Below are 17,192 nucleotides of genomic sequence, written 5' to 3'. Positions count from 1 at the left end.
AAGTTTGAGCAGAGAAAATCTCTAAAATGTAAACTTAGTGATTACTAACCTCCAAACTACAGCTGTGTTTGCACAGAAACAGGTTAGAATTGTGTTTGCTGAGGTTGAAAAGAAGGAGGACTGTTATTCCTTTTGGTAATTTTAATTCCTCTCTCAATTGCCAGCAGATGTGATCCAAGGAGGAGAAACCCCCTGGTCCACCCTCTAGCTTCTTTATCTCTACTCTTGTTTTATGTGCTTGTCTTCATCTCTGTCTTTACATTGCCTCTGTCTTTCTGTCTTTTAACATCAGAAAATCATGGTCATCGCTAAAGAAGCCAAAACACTGTCCTTGCTTTTCCATTTATTTGGTCTCTAGGTTTCAAAACCCAAACCAATCACTCTATCAACTAAATAAACAAATGGCTTAAATTGCACTGTATAATCTCTGGGCTTCCATCTTGCTGCATACATGATTTTATAAAAACTTAGAGAAGGAGAAAAACCATACAGTTTCTTGTTTTATTATGCTGAAGCTAGAATGACGTTATTCCCAAGACAGAGTTGGTGGAATGGGAGAAGGCTTCTGAGTATTATTCACCCTGTGAGACTAAAATTGGAGAACTTTGTTACCTTGGAGTTGGAAATGGGGGCCGTTCCTTGTGCTCAGGGACTGTAAGATCTCTTCACCCTCTACCTGCTCTAAGTACAAACCATGACAGGCGCTCTTGGACCCCGAAGGTTGTGGGATTTCAGGGAGGCTGTTAGTTACCAGTCGATAAAGAGAAGCACTTTGCAATACCGTTTGGAAGACGTGTGTGACCCTCCTTTATTTAATATCTTTCCTACATGCTCAGCTTTCTGTGAGCTGGAGCATCCTAACATGAGTGCTTCCCTGGTGGCTCAGTGGTAAAGACTCTGCCTCTCAATGCAGAAGACTTGGGTTTGAGCCTTGGGTCAGGAAGATTCCCCAGAGAAGGCAATGGCAATCCACTCCAGTATTCTTACCTGGAAAATCCCATGGACAGAGGAGCCTGGCAGGCACAGTCCATGGGGTCACAAAAGGGTCAGACACGACTTAGCAGATAAACAACAATACCACCCATGAAGTGCGGTTATACACGTGGCTTTATGGTCAGAAATCACTCCGCTTGCATCTTTGTTCTGTTCTGCCTATTTGTGTCCTTGGGCCTGTTCAACTCTCTAGCTTCCCTTCCTGATATGTAAAATGCGTTCATTCATTCAGTTCACCCATTAAATATGTGGGTGCTACTAATATACCAGTGTAAAAGCGTTAGTTGCTCAGTCATGTACAACTCTTTGTGACCCCGTGGACTGTAGCCTGGCAGGCTCTTCTGTCCATGGGATTCTCCAGGCAAGAATACTGGAGTGGGTAGCCATTGCCTTCTCCAATATGCCAGTAATTATTCCACATGTGATCATTAGAGATATACACACACACACACAAAAATCTCCTTTCACTGACTGGCATTCTGCTGGATTTGGGGACCCAATGAGTATTCATCCAATATAAAATATCAAGTGATGAATATCAACAATAGTGTTACAAAAACAAAATAAAGCATATGGGTGCTATAGGGAGTGTGGAAAAAAAATGAGAGGCTTGAAGTCAAGGACAGGAAAGCCCTCTGAGGAGAGAGCTTTAACCCAAGATGCAGATGATGAGAAGGAACCAGCATGAGAGTCCCTGGTGGAGCCCGAGAGGAAAGCTCCATCCCAGAAAAGGAAAGGGAGGATAGTCAAGGTCAGGCCAAGTTCTGCATGTTTAGGAAAGAGAAAAAAAGCAAAAAAAAAAAAAAGGAGCAGAGAAAAAAAGAATAGATATGTAACAGATAGTAATACCTAGTAATGAAATATGGCTACAGCTCAAAGAGACTGATCAAAAGTGATAATACATTCATTCCAGTTGCACTGAATGATGAGACCTGAACATACTACTTATCAATTCCTTCTTTATCTCAATTTTGGTTTTGAATTGATTGTTTTTCCATTCTCTTCACCACGTTCCTTTTGAAAACATTGGTAATATATGGTGAAAAGATAAATTTAGATTATGATGCATCCAGACAAGGATGTGGCCGGGGGGCAGGCAGGTATTCTGGAATAAGCAGCTCCCAGACTAAGTGTGAGTAAACATGTCTCCCTCCCACTTACCTTGAAAGACACGGCCTCATGTATAATTTTGTTCCTGATTGCTTATAGTTTTACGAGGTAGCCATCAGTGTGCTGGCTGGCAACAGAGTTTCGTTCCAAATAACCTAACTGAAGATCCTGATGTAGAGGAGTCTTTACAGAGGGGTGACAGAGCTAAGGGAACTGATGAAGGGAAGCTGAGATACCTGGCGATGAACAGGAGCAAGACTTTGCCCCCCAGAGAGAAGAAAACAGGTGGAGGCATGTGCCCCGAGTCCAGGGAGATCCAGGGCCTTGCAACGGGGACCACCTGGAGGCACCGTAGACAGGGAGGGATGTAACCCCTGCCAGACAGACGTGGTACCAGAGCAGAAAGGATGAACAGGACCAGCCGGACCTCTGTTTCCACTGGGCGTCCAGTGGTGACGTCACTACAAGCCATCAAGTGACCGCGTAAAGATAATGTAGCCCGTGGAAGTGCCATTTCTTTGGGGCATAGGGCAGAGCTGGGAAGACATGGGGGAGGGCTAGAGAGAAACATCAGTACACATGGATGAGTCCCCTTGACACCACTGTTAAAATATAAAAATGGAAAACAGCGCAAGTTCAGCAATAAATACAACCTGCTACTCCTCCTTCAGATTGGAGCCATGGCAAACTGCCTGGCTCTGTTTAGAAAAAGTAAAGTAAAAAAATAAACTAAAGGCAAAAAAAAAAAGAAAAAAGAAAAAGCAACTGCTCAAACTAGAGTAACTATGCAGTCATGTTTGTTTTTTCCAACTTCATTTCTGACAACAATGTTTGTTTTTTCCGACTTCATTTCTGACAACAAATATGTGGATTTTTTTTTGACATCAACACCATATCATTTTCCCACACCAGTTATCTAGTTCTCTTACGCCAACTGAGTGTCTAATCCATTTCCATTTTAACCCTAACTACTCAGAGTTATCAGACCGCACAGGTTCAAGGGCTCAGTCAACAAGATGCACCCCACTTCAAACAACCACAAATAGGGTATCAGACAACCCACATGTCTGCCCTGCCCACCACAAATTCAGGGGTTCCCTTGAAACTCCTCAGCTTGAAAATTCACTGCAACTATCCACAGAACATGGGGAAACACTTAAATATTTGCTTGTATTTCAGAAAATGTACAGCTCAGGAGCAGCCAAAAGGAAAAGATGCATGGGCAAGAGGGAGTGGGGAGGGGAGAAGTGACTCAGAGATTCTCTGCCCTCTCTGGTGTCCCACCTTCCCAATACAGCAATGTGTCCATCAGCCCGTAAGCTCTGCAAACCCTGTTCAGTGGTGTCTATGGAGGTCTTATCACACAAACACAATTGGATTGAATCATTGACCATTGCTAGCTCTGGAGAAGGCAATGGCACCCCACTCCAGTACTCTTGCCTGGAAAATCCCATGGACGGAGGAGCCTGGTGGGCTGCAGTCCATAGGGTCGCTAAGAGTCGGACACAACTGGGCGACTTCCCTTTCACTTTTCACTTTCATGCATTGGAGAAGGAAATGGCAACCCACTCCAGTGTTCCTACCTGGAGAATCCCAGGGATGGGGGAGCCTGGTGGGCTGCCATCTATGGGGTTGCACAGAATCGGACACGACTGAAGTGACTTAGCAGCAGCAGCAGCAGCAGCAGCAGCTCGCTCAAATTCATGTGCATCGAGTTGATGATGCCATCCAACCATCTCATCCTCTGTCGTCCCCTTTTCCTCCTGCCCTCAATCTTTCCCAGAATCAGGGTCTTTTCCAATGAGTCAGTTCTTTGCGTCAGATGGCCAAAGTGTTGGAGTTTCAGCTTCAGCATCAGTCCTTAAAAGGAATATTCAGGATTGATTTCCTTTAAGATGGAGCGGTTTGATCTCCTTGAAGTCCAAGGGACTTTCAAGAGTCTTCTCCAACACCACAGTCCAAAAGTGTCAATTCTTCAGCGCTCAGCTTTCTTTATAGTCCAACGCTCACATCCATGCATGGCTCCTGGCAAAACCATAGCTTTCACTAGACAGACTTTTGTTGGCAAAGTAATGTTTCTGCTTTTTAGTTTGCAGTCTACGTTGGTCATAGATTTTCTTCCAAGAAGCAAGCGTCTTTTAATTTCATGGCTGCAGTCACCATCTTCAGTGATTTTGGAGCCCCCCCAAAATAAATTCTGTCACTGTTTCCATTGTTTCCCCATGTATTTGCCATGAAATGATGGAACCAGATGCCATGACCTTTGTTTGCTGAATGTTGAGTTTTAAGCCAACTTTTTCACTCTCCTCTTTCATTTTCATCAAGAGGCTTTTTATTCTTCTTCACTTTCTGCCATAAGGGTGGTGTCATCTGCATATCTGAGGTTATTGATATTTCCCTTGGCAATCTTGATTCCAGTTTGTGCTTCTTCCAGCCCAGGATTTTACATGATGTACTCTGCATATAAGTTAAATAAGCAGGGTGACAATGTACAGCCTTGACATACACCTTTCCCAATTTGGAACCAGTCCATTGTCCATGTCCAGTACTAACTGTTGATTCTTGACCTGCATACAGATTTCTTAGGAGGCAGGTAAGGTGGTATTCCCATCTCTTGAAGAATTTTCCATAGGGTGTTGTGATCCACAACAAAGTCAAAGTTTGACCAAAGTCAAAAGCTTTGGCATATTCAATAAAGCAGAAGTAGGTGTTCTTCTGGAACTTTGTTGCCTTTTTGATGATCCAACAGATGTTGGCAATTTGATCTCTGGTTCCTCTGCCTTTTCTAAAACCAGCTTGAACATCAGGAAGTTCATGGTTCACATATTGCTAAAGCCTGGCTTGGAGAATTTTGAGCATTATTTTACTAGCATGTGAGATGCGTGCAATTGTGTGGTACTTTGAGCATTCTTTGGCATTACCTTTCTTCGGGATTGGAATGAAAACTTACCTTTTCCAGTCCTGTGGCCACTGCTGAGTTTTCCAAATTTGCTGGCATATTGAGTGTAGCACTTTCACAGCATCATCTTTTTGGATTTGAAATAGCTCAACTGGAATTTCATCACCTCCAGTAGTTTTGTTCGTAGTGATACTTCCTAAGGCCCACTTGACTTCACATTCCAGGATGTCTGGCTCTAGGTGAGTGATCACCCCATCATGGTTATCTGGGTCATAAAGATGTTTTTTGTATAGCTCTTCAGTGTATTCCTGCCACCTCTTCTTAATAGCTTCTGCTTCTTTTAGGTCCTTACCATTTCTGTCCTTTATTGTGCCCATTTTTGCATGAAATGTTCCCTTGGTATCTCTAATTTTCTTGAAGAGATTTCTGCTGCTGCTGCTGCTAAATTGCTTCAGTCATGTCCGACTCTGTGTGACCCCATAGATGGCAGCCCAATAGGCTCCCCAATCCCTGGGGTTCTCCAGGCAAGAACACTGGAGTGGGTTGCCATTTCCTTCTCCAGAAGAGATCTCTAGTCTTTCCCATTCTATTGTTTTCTTCTATTTCTTTGCACTGATCACTGAGGAAGGCCTTCTTATCTCTCCTTGCTATTCTTTGGAACTCTACATTCAAATGGGTTTATCTTTCTTTTCTCCTTTGCCTTTCACTTCTCTTCTTTGCACAGGTATTTGTAAGGCCTCCTCAGACAACCATTTTGCCTTTTTGCATTTATTTTTCTTGGGGATGGTCTTGATCCCTGCCTCCTGTACAATGTCACGAACCTCCGTCCATAGTTCTTCAGGTACTCTATCAGATCTAATCTCTTAAATCTATCTGTCACTTGTACTATATAATTGTAAGGGATTTGATTTAGGTTAAACATGAATGGTCTAGTGGTTTTCTCTACTTTCTTCAATTTAAGTCTGATTTTGGCAATAAGGAGTTCATGATCTGAGCCCCATTCAGCTCCCGGTCTTATTTTTGCTGACAGCATAAAGCTTCTCCATCTTTGGCTGCAAAGAGTATAATCAATCTGATTTCATTGTTGATGGTTGAACTCAAAACTCTAGCCCCTCAGCCATCCCCAGACATTGAAGGATGGGCCCCAAAGCTCTAGCCCTCTAATTATTGGGTCTTTCTGTTGTCCAGCCCTGTCCTAACACTATCTAGGGGTTTCACCTTGAGTCATCTTATTAACACAAACTCAGTTATGGTCGAAAGTGGTTCATTGTGAGTAGCAGAAGACGTTTCTATCACTCAGGAAGTCCCCAGAACTGTAGGAGTCCTATGCTAGGAACCCAGGACAGAGACCAAGTTTGTTTTTGCTACGTCATAGTTGCCACACAGAAAACATCTCTTTTTTTCTCTTTTCCTTTCTCTTGAAAGAGGAATGAGGCATTCAAATTTTTTGTCAATTCTCTCAGTCTTTAGATGTTGCGAGTCATTTCAAATTTTTCTGAAACTCTTTGCAGCCCAAGCAGATCTATGTGAGGGCTGGATTTGGCCCATGGTCTCCAGTTTGGGGTGACCTGATGCAGAACTTCAGAATAGTCTTTTTTAACCCTGGCTGCATACTGGGATCACCTGGGTAGCTTTGGAAAATTTGTCCCTGGATTTCACACCAAAGCAATTAAGCCAGAAACTCCAGGACTGGGTCCCAAACATTGGTATCTAGAAAAAGGAAATATAGTTCCCTAATCATTTTAAGGGATCCACAGAGGATAAGATTGTTAGATGGCATCACCAATTCAATGAATATGAGTTTGAGTAACCTCCAGGAGATAGTGAAGGACAGGGAAGCCTAGCATGCTGCAGTCCATGGAGTCACACACAAAGAGTTGGACCTGACTGAATAACTGAACAACAACTAATCATTTTAGTATACAGTCAGTTTTAAAATAAGCCTTTTCAAAGTTGGGAATAAATTTAGTTTTATAGAAAGAGCGTACAGAAAGAGCTCTTTACAAAGAGCATACACAGGTTTTATATACCCTATATCCAGTTTTTCCCATTGTCAACACTTTGCATTACCGTAACATATTTGTCAGAATTAATAAACTGACATCACTACAGTATTATTAACTGAACTCCAGAGCTTATATGAATTGCACCCATTTTTCCACTGCTAATCCCCTTTCTGCTCCAGAATCTGGTCCCTGGCACCATCTTGCATTTGGTTGTCTTTTTATCAGTCTACTCTGGTCTCTGACAGCATCTCAGACTTTCTTTGTTTTCCATGAGTAGTCCCAGCAAGGTATCCTGAAAAGTGTCTCCAGACCTAGGTTTCTGCGATGTTTATTTCATGATGGGATCCATGTTATGTTTGAGTTTTGGAAAGAATACTGCAGCAATGAAGTACCCTTCTCATTATATCAGCTCAGGGTATAATTTCCATTTCTGAGAACACCTGCTCTGGTCATTGGTGGCTGCATGACATGGGGATGGCAGGACCCACCCAGCTTCAACAAGATGAAAGCAGATCAGTGCAGGAAATCAGGAGGGATGACAGGCCAGCCATGGAGCCCCATTTCTTCCAAACAAGCCATTGGACTGAGCCTCAAGGGCCAAAGTTCCTTTGGAGACTCATCCAACAACTCGACTTTAGAGAAGTCACCACCTTCTTCCTCTGTGTCATGTAAAAGTTGATATCTGAGGCTGTTTCTAGTCCTGAATATATGTGATTTTAAAACTTCGGAGTGGGTTTTCATGAGCCAAATGTTGTCCACAGCTCCATTCCATAAGAGGAATGTGCAAGGAGCCACCAAGGTGTCAGAATTCCCTCAAAGAGAAGAGACAGGAAGGCTAGTCTGTGCACGACTTGACATTTATGACTTTTGTCTCTTAAGGATGTCAAGCTCCTCAAAGGAAGAAAACAAATTGCAAAAACAGAAGGAAATTCAACTCCTTCACCCCTCTTTCTTCCTGAAACTCACTATGCTTTCTTCTGTTACCAGGGTTTAAGAAGCCAATGACATAATTTGCTTTTTTCCAAAAATCTTTCCATGTTGACCCTTTCCATAAATCTTACTGGAAGCAAAGGTGATTGGCTTGCAAAGCTGTATAAGTATAAGTCACCAATAACTTGTACAGATCTTGTGATTGCAAAACCACAAAATTTCACAATAGTGGAAGCCTCTCATTAACCATCATAAACAACAGCACGAATTTGTCTTAACTGCGTGCATAATCGTGCTTATTGCTTGAAAATAATAAACTGAGAGATTCTCCATGGATGTGAGACAGATAGGCTGAAGATGGTTTTATACTATGCTTTTCCACCTCTATGTGTTAAGTCTGGCCCTGATATTGAAGCAGGCTCTCATCGGATGTAATCTGCCTGTGAGGATTGCATTGGCTGTGAAATGAGCACGTCTTAACAGATGTTGTTAAAAAAGAAATTTTCTCGAAGTCACAATTCGGTGGAGCATTTCAAATGAATGAAGCCAGGTTCCTAGGCACGGAGACAAGAAAGAATGTCAAACAGGACCTTTAATGTGTGTTTCTATTTAAACATCAGACCTAACAGAAAACCCTGAGGCTTTGTACCATGATTGGAGCCTTGTAGGAACCTAATTAATGCATTGACGGGTGAATGGTTGGCTGGCACTCGAACTCTTCTGAGGGATGTGAGAGGGTTCAGGTACCACCTAGAAAGAATGGATGCAGTGGCCCATCCAAAGGGGTCCTGGTCAGGTGGCTTTATCTGGCATGCTGCCTTTTCAGACCCACTTGATAAGGCTCGGGTCAGTTTCAAGTGGAGCACATGCCAGATCGCAGATGGCTTGGGCTGGCATTTCAAATAGGCTAACAGTGAAACTGGAGAAGAAAATGGGCACATTTTCCCTAAAGTGGCCCTTCAAATGCAGTCCCTCCCCTGGAGCTCGTGGGTCTCACTCTGGACCTCTCCACTCCACAGCTCCTCAATGGTCATCTTTGCTGGGAAGACTTTGCCTTGTTAAAATGTGCCCTGTGTATAAAAATGAAATTGTCACTTCTGGGTGGTGCCGCACAACATGGTTTGACACTCAGTACCGGCAGCTACAGAAAACAGACCTTTATTGCATTTATTCTTTCAGAGACAAGAGTCTCTAAAGACTCCTGCAGACATTCACTCAGTTAAATCAGAGTGAGCATTCTGTGATGCTGTCTTGCGTTCACCAGCAGCCCCACCTGGCTTGATGGTGCTGTAAAACAGTCTCGAGAAAAGACGATCATACTAGCATCCAGAAGGGGAGATGTGAGCCTTTCAAACCAGCTGCGTGGACTGGATGAAGGCCCCTGACTTTCTTCTCTGACTTCCTCTGCAGTCCCCGAGTCTTATTATGTGGCATTAACAAGCTCGCACACAACTAACCCCCATCCAGTTTCAGTATTCATTTAGAATTCCATGTCATTTTCAAGACAAAGAGGAAGGGTCTGATTTGTAGGACTCCGGCAAGCAAGCTTTAGATTCTTAACTGCCTTTTATCTAGATGGGTACCTGGAGAGAGATTGAGCAGGGAGGGGGCCCTGGGGCATAAGCTTTTCATTCTGGTGCTCTCCTGGAATAAAAATTCCATAAAGTAACATCTGTAGTAATTAAGGGCTTACATTTCCTCTCCCATTCATGTCTCTGCTTGGAGGGAAGGTTATCTTCCCTAAGAGACAATGGAGAGTTGGTCCTGTGGGCAGAGAGAAAGCAGAATTTGAATTCTTTTGTTCCTAGAAATGGAAGTTTCCTACTTAAAAGAAAAAAAATAAAAATAACAAGTTGGAAGATGTGAAACATTCTCCTGGAAAGAAAATGTGAATGAGTTAGCAAAATTGTACTTAGCTGCTCTTCAATATTTGGAATGGGGAATCATTCATCTTGTCTTTCTAATCTGAATATCCTCTAATTTTGGGAAATCTGTTGTTGAGTTAAATAAAAATAATGTGAGAGCTGCAAGTTAAGTTTTATTGGGGGGCAAATTGAGGAGAGCAGCCCAGGAACAGCACCTCAGGTAGCTCTGGGACACTGCACCAAAGATGTAGAGGGGAAGGTATAAATGTGATCTTGGTGAAGGGGCAGCGTATGTTATCAAGCATACATTTTTGGCAGATTTTCCTAGTCACAAGGAGCAGTCATCTCCATGACAGATTTCAGTGCTTTTGTAGATATGAGGAGATAGCATTGGGCTAATAACATCAATTCCTGAAACTAACTATCTGAAGACTTAGCCTGTCCGTTTTTCTTCCAGCATAGGGCGTCTCATTTCTGCTCTTCACCCTGAACTCCTTTCAGGGGTGTCTGAAAGTCCGCAGCTGCAGCAGCGCCTGATCTAAATCTTGTGGAGTTAGATGGCAAGTGCCAGTTTGTAGTTGCCACTGTGATTAAACATTGAACAAAATGCCATTTTTGTTTTTATTGACTAAAATTGGATATTATTAAGCTTAAAGTTTTACTTTTGCATTTGGACACAAGAGTCACTCTTCAGATCTTCTTCCAAATAACAGTATGTGGATCCACTGGGCATCTGATACGTGAATATTATGTCAAGTTAATTTCCTGTGCTTTCTTGTCTTAGCAGGACCAGCTATGTAATTGGTGGGTCCTAGTGAAAATTAAAAATAGAAGACCCCCTGGTTTAAAATGTATTGACAGTGACAGCAGAGCTTTAAATCGAGTGAAGTTTCCCAGGCTCGGGGCTCCAGTAATGCATAGTCTCATGCCCTCGACATCAGTCCTGCTCTGCTTCACCATCTGTATCAATGCAGGAAAATGTGCATCTTCTCTGTGTTTCCTAGGAATGTATGTCCCTTTGAAAATATTCTTTTTTAAATTTGAATCATAAAATAATTTTAGAGCACCCCAGATGGAATGTGCTTTTGAAAACATCTTCAAATAGAGGTGCTATATGATCCAGCAATACATTCCTGTGCATATATCCAGAGAAAACCACAATTCAAAAAGATACATGCACCCCAGTGTTTACTGCAGCACTGTTTACAATAGCCAAGACACAGATGCCACCTATATGTCCATTGACAGAGGAAGGGGTAAAGAAGATGTGGTACATACACACAATGGAATATTACTCAGCCATAAAAAAGAATGAAATAATGCCATTGGCAGCAACATAGATGAACCTAGAGATGGTCATACTAACTAAAGTAAGCCAGATAGAGAAAGACAAATGCAATATCACATAGAACTTGAATCTTAAAAAATGATACAAATAAACTTATATGTAAAATAAGTAGAGTCACAGACATAGAAAACCAACTTACGATTACAGGGGGAAATGCATAGAGGGATAAATTAGGAGTTAATAAATACACACTATTATATAAAAAATAAATAAACAACAAGGTCCTACTGTGTAGCACAATAAATATATGTGATATTTTCTAATAACCTATAAAAAAGAATCTGAAAAAATTATATATATATATATATATATATATATATATATACACACACATACATACATACACACACACACACACATACTCCCAGGGATCCAACACAGGTCTCCTGCATTACAGGTGGATTTTTTAGGATTCTTTACCAGCTGAGCCACAAAGGAAGCCCAATAATACTGGAGTGGAGAGCCTATCCCTTCTCCAGTGGATCTTCCCGACCTAGGAATCAAACCAGGGTCTCCTGCATTGCAGGCAGATTCTTTACCAACTGAGCTATCAGAGAAGCCATATCTAATATATGTATGTATATGCATATATAAGTATACATATATAAGTATATATTTTGTTGTTCAGTTGCTAAGTTGTGTCTGACTCTTTACAACCCCATGGAGTACAGCATACCAGGCTTCCCTGTCCTTCCCTATCTCCTGGAGTTTGTTCAAACTCATGTCCATTGAGGCAGTGATGCCATCCAACCATCTTGTCCTCTGTCATCCCCTTCTCCTCCTGCCCTCAATCTTTCCCAGCATCAGGGTCTTTTCCAATGAGTTGGCTCTTTGCATCAAGTGGCCAAAGCACTGGAGTTTCAGCATCAGTCCTTCTGATGAATATTCGGAGTTGATTTCCTTTAGGATTGACTGGTTTCATCTCCTTTAGGGCAACTCTGCATGGCATGGCTCATAGCTTCATTGTGTTACTTTTTTTTTTTTTTCCCCTTCTGTTTGCCATGAAGTGATGGGACTGGAATCCATGGTCTTAGTTTTTTGAATATAACCGAATCACTTTGCTCTGCACCGGAAACTAACTTAACATTATAAATCAACTAACTTCCAAAAAAAAAAAAAAAAGTCCTTAACTTGATAACTCAAAAGCTTCTGCCTCACCTCTCAGCTTATCTCCAGGAGCTTCCCCCGTGAAACTCCATCCAGCCCCAACGCTCTGCTCACTCTGCCCCATCTACAGGGACATGACCTTCCGCCTTGCCCCCCAGACTCCTGCCCCAGTTATTTCTCCAGTGGCGTTTCTGGCCTCCTGTGTACACTTCTTAGAGTTTTCCTGGCATCTGCAATTCCTCTCACATTGGAATTCCTATAACTGTAATAAATGTATACCTCGTTTGGCAGTTGTTTATAAATTTTTCCCTTGTTTACTCTGCATGTAATATGATCATGAAAACACACATAATATTTGGATGCACAAAAGGTTAACAAATTGTGTCAAAGGGCTTCATTCCAAGAAAGCTCATATTATTGATAAAATCCAGCAGAACATCCAAAATTATACAATTTGCCTTTTGGACAAATTTTATATATTTCATACATATTCTTTTCTATGTATGTGTGCCATTTCTTAAGTCTGTTTTTCCTCTGGTGTGCCGTTCATGGGCATTAATTTCTTTTGAATAGAATTGACCCTTTAATTTTTACCTTTCCCACCCAATTTTACCAAATAATAAAGGTCAGATAGAGTTAAATTTAGGAATATTGCTGATACTATTCTACTTAGGAGATTGCAAGACTGCTAATGTTGACAGTGTGATGTAATGTGAGTTTCTCAGTCATGTCTGACTCTTTGCAACCTCATGGACTGTAGCCCACCAGGCTCCTCTGTCCATGGGGATTCTCCAGGCAAGAATACTGGAGTGGGTTGCTCTTCCCTTCTCCAGAGGATCTTCCTGACCCAGGGATCAAACCCAGTTCTCCTGCATTGCAGGCAGATTCTTTACAGTCTGAGCTACAGAGAAGTTCTTCTTTATCTTTTAGACACTGCCATTTTAGACTGATTCTTCCTATTCTAACTACGTAGCATCCCCCCCCAAGAGATGGGAGGCCCAATTCTTTGGGAATAGGGGAGTCGAGGTCTCTCTGGCTACTTCCTGCTGAGCTGGAACAGCGAGGGGCGTTGGGCCTCCTCCTCTGCTAGTCTCAAACCTCAGAGTCCTTATAGTGGTGTCCATCTAAGGGTGCCTGATATTTTCCGTGGTTGGGTATAGTTTTATATATCCTTGTTGAGTTGGCATGGCAAGTTGTAGCTTGTTGACCTAAACTGGAAGAACTGTACAAAAAAAGATCTTCACGACCCAGATAATCATGATGGTGTGATCACTCACCTAGAGCCAGACATCATGGAATGTGAAGTCAAGTGGGCCTTAGAAAGCATCACTACGAACAAAGCTAGTAGAGGTGATGGAATTCCAGTTGAGCTATTTCAAATTCTGAAAGATGATGCCGTGAAAGTGCTGCACTCAATATGCCAGCAAATTTGGAAAACTCAGCAGTGGCCACAGGACTGGAAGGGTCGGTTTTAATTCTAATCCCAAAGAAAGGCAATGCCAAAGAATGCTCAAACTACCACACAATTGCACTCATCTCACACGCTAGTAAAGTAATGCTCAAAATTCTCCAAGCCAGGCTTCAGCTATATGTGAACCATGAACTTCCTGATGTTCAAGCTGGTTTTATAAAAGGCAGAGGAACCAGAGATCAAATTGCCAACATCCGCTGGATCATGGAAAAAGCAAGAGAGTTCCAGAAAGAACATCTATTTCTGCTTTATTGACTATGCCAAAGCCTTTGACTGTGTGGATTACAATAAACTGGGAAATTCTTCAAGAGATGGGAATACCAGATCACCTGACCTGCCTCTTGAGAAATTTGCATGTAGGTCAGGAAGCAACAGTTAGAACTGGACATGGAACAACAGACTGATTCCAAATAGGAAAAGGAGTTCGTCAAGGCTGTATTTTGTCACCCTGTTTATTTAACTTCTATGCAGAGTACATCATGAGAAACGCTGGACTGGAAGAAACACAAGCTGGAATCAAGATTGCCGGGAGAAATATCAATAACCTCAGATATGCAGATGACACCACCCTTATGGCAGAAAGTGAAGAGGAACTAAAGAGGCTCTTGATGAAAGTGAAAGAGGAGAGTGAAAAAGTTGTCTTAAAACTCAACATTCAGCAAACAAAGATCATGGCGTCTGGTCCCATCACTTCATGGCAAATAGATGGGGAAACAGTGGAAACAGTGCCAGACTTTATTTTTCTGGGCTCCAAAATCACTGCAGATGGTGACTGCAGCCATGAAATTAAAAGACGCTTACTCCTTGGAAGGAAAGTTATGACCAACCTAGAGAGCATATTGAAAAGCAGAGACATTACTTTGCCAACAAAGGTTCGTCTAGTCAAGGCTCTGGTTTTTCCTGTGGTTGTGTATGGATGTGAGAGTTGGACTATGAAGAAGGCTGAGCGCCGAAGAATTGATGCTTTTGAACTGTGGTGTTGGAGAAGACTCTTGAGAGTCCCTTGGACTACAAGGAGATCCAACCAGTCCATTCTGAAGATCAGCCCTGGGATTTCTTTGGAAGGAATGATGCTGAAGCTGAAACTCCAGTACTTTGGCCACCTCATGTGAAGAGTTGACTCGTTGGAGAAGACTCTGATGCTGGGAGGGATTGGGGGCAGGAGGAGAAGGGGACGACAGAGGATGAGATGGCTGGATGGCATCACTGACTCGATGGACATGAGTCTGAGTGAACTCTGGGAGTTGGTGTTGGACAGGGAGGCCTGGCGTGCTGCGATTCATGGGGTCACAAAGAGTCGGACACGACTGAGCGACTGATCTGATCTGATCTGACCTTAACTGGAGGTCTTCTGGAATCAGACTGAGCTGCCTGAGCTTTCTGCTAAGTCTGTTTTTGTTGTCTCAGTTTCCAGCACGTTATCTTGTCACTTCCACTGCACGGGGATTCCTTTGCGTTCAGTTTCTCCCATGTGAGCTTTCACCAAGTTGGGCTTTTGCTGTGCTTAGTCTCCACCTCCCTGGGACCAAGCTGAGGTTGTTTCAGCCAGGTTAAATGCAAGACACGGCACTAGATATGTCGGGGGACTGTGTAATTTCCTCAGTTCTGTCTTGCCGCAGCAAAGATTTGAACCCGCGGACCAGTGTTACAGCTTGGTTACAGCTCAGTTTTATTCAGCAGCAAAGGAAAATACACCCTCGAGGCTTGAGGGCGGGCCAGCCTCAGAGGCGATCCACCTGTTGACAGTGTGATGGTGTGGTCCCAAATGTTGTTCACGAGCTTTTATGTGAGATGCCAAAATTTGGCAAAAGAAACCGACTCTATTGATACCTAGTATGAAAAAAATAGGAGGTCATCTAAAATTCAAAAGTAAGAAAGTTCAAGACCTGAGGCTTGTGTATGTTTATTTTCCTAAGACATCTGGGACCTGAAATAACTCCCTTCTGTGTCTGTCATCTCATGGATTTTCAATAAAGGTGTCATGATGTGAGCGTGAAATGGCATCATGATGACAACACTACTGTGTGAGTCTCCCGCTTAGGCTGCCAGTTGTGGAAAGCCAGCGCACTCCCTCACCTTGCTTTGTGCAGATGCTCAGGGTATAGCTCAGTAGCTGCAATGCAGGTGGGTGTCCCCCAGGCCTCAGCTACAAGCCCACCTCGACCACTTGCTGCCAAGGCAGTTCGTCTTGCTCAGCCTGACTGGCCTCATGGTGTGAAAGGCAATAGTGAGAACTGCCTCTCACGTTTGCTAATTCGGACATTCAAAAGATGTTTATTGAGCACTTTGAGGGTACGGATTAAATTGTTATACAGATTAAATAAGATGATGCCTCGGGATTATGTCTGAGTGATGACTCCACTCAGAGCCGCCCACACAGTCAACCTTCAGTAGAGTAAAGCTTGCTCTTGGTGGCAATGGGTTTGTGGTGTTCTATCCACTATGTGGTCATGGCAACTGGTGACAATTCTGGTAAAATTCTCAAATGAAGCTTGTCTAGGTTTTCTTAATTTCCTTCTCTTTTTATTTTTCATGGATATGTACAGCTTCATGAAAGTATATAATCCCCTGTTTACTTCTTTTCCCAGAATGGAGTCTACTGAAAAATGTGAAGTGGTAATTCAACATTTTAATGGAAAATATCTGAAAACACCACCAGGAATCCCAGGTGAGAAATGCCATAAAGTAATCATTAAATAATCTCTAGGCTCATTGCTACTATCAGAATGAGTACATGGTAAGGCCCATAGTTTCCTCCCAATGGAGGAAACTTTTTGCCTTTATAAATATGTATTTTTTTTAATACTATGCAACTCATCTTTCTCAACACTACCAAAAGCTTCTTGGTGATCCGTCTTTGGCCTGTCTTTTTGAATCTCTGCTGCTAATTCCTTAAAGTGAATTAGAAGGAAAATAGCAAACAATAGTTTGAAATGCACTTGCCGTGAAGAAAGTTTGTGACTTATATCATTAATATTGGTATCCTGATTTCTACTTTGTAAAATATCTGAACAGTGAGTGACATATTGTAAAAATAATAATAATAACAGTGGAATCCATAGATTGAGACCAGTTCCCAAACAGTTCTTACCAGCCCCTGACGAGAAGAATGCAGAAAGGCAGAAAGAGCATTTAGAAACTTTTATAGCAATATGACATTATCATGAAGTCTTACTGCATAACTTCATATTTTACAAAAATATCAAATGCACATTAAATTTTTTAGTACGCCCATTCATCAGAGATAATCTAGGAAGCACCAGTTTAGAGTCCTTCAGGGCATTTCATATTTTTGAAGGCAAAATTCTCAATATTTGACACACATCATAAGATGATATAACTTTATGCTATTAAGAATTACAATCAACACAAAAGAATTGAATATATCATATGTATCGGAACGTGAGCTAGGACTACCTTGACATGATATTAATTTTGAAAAAAATACATGAATAGTATTGTG

General features: G+C 42.1%; 1 protein-coding gene across 8 annotated transcripts in view; it reads left to right on the top strand.

The window, feature by feature from the left end:
• RBMS3 (RNA binding motif single stranded interacting protein 3) overlaps positions 1 to 17,192 on the top strand; it is an 802,823-nt gene that overhangs the window by 508,130 nt on the left and 277,501 nt on the right. For all 8 annotated transcript variants that reach the window (XM_027522594.1, XM_027522595.1, XM_027522599.1 and 5 more), the window contains exon 6: positions 16,318 to 16,397. In XM_027522594.1, the coding sequence (XP_027378395.1) occupies positions 16,318 to 16,397 (80 nt within the window). The remainder of the gene's footprint in view (positions 1 to 16,317; positions 16,398 to 17,192) is intronic.

This window comes from Bos indicus x Bos taurus, chromosome 22 (assembly GCF_003369695.1).
Source record: "Bos indicus x Bos taurus breed Angus x Brahman F1 hybrid chromosome 22, Bos_hybrid_MaternalHap_v2.0, whole genome shotgun sequence".
In the NCBI taxonomy this organism is placed as follows: domain Eukaryota; kingdom Metazoa; phylum Chordata; class Mammalia; order Artiodactyla; family Bovidae; genus Bos; species Bos indicus x Bos taurus.
Note: the sequence above shows the minus strand (reverse complement) of the source record. Positions and strands in the feature narration are given on the sequence as shown.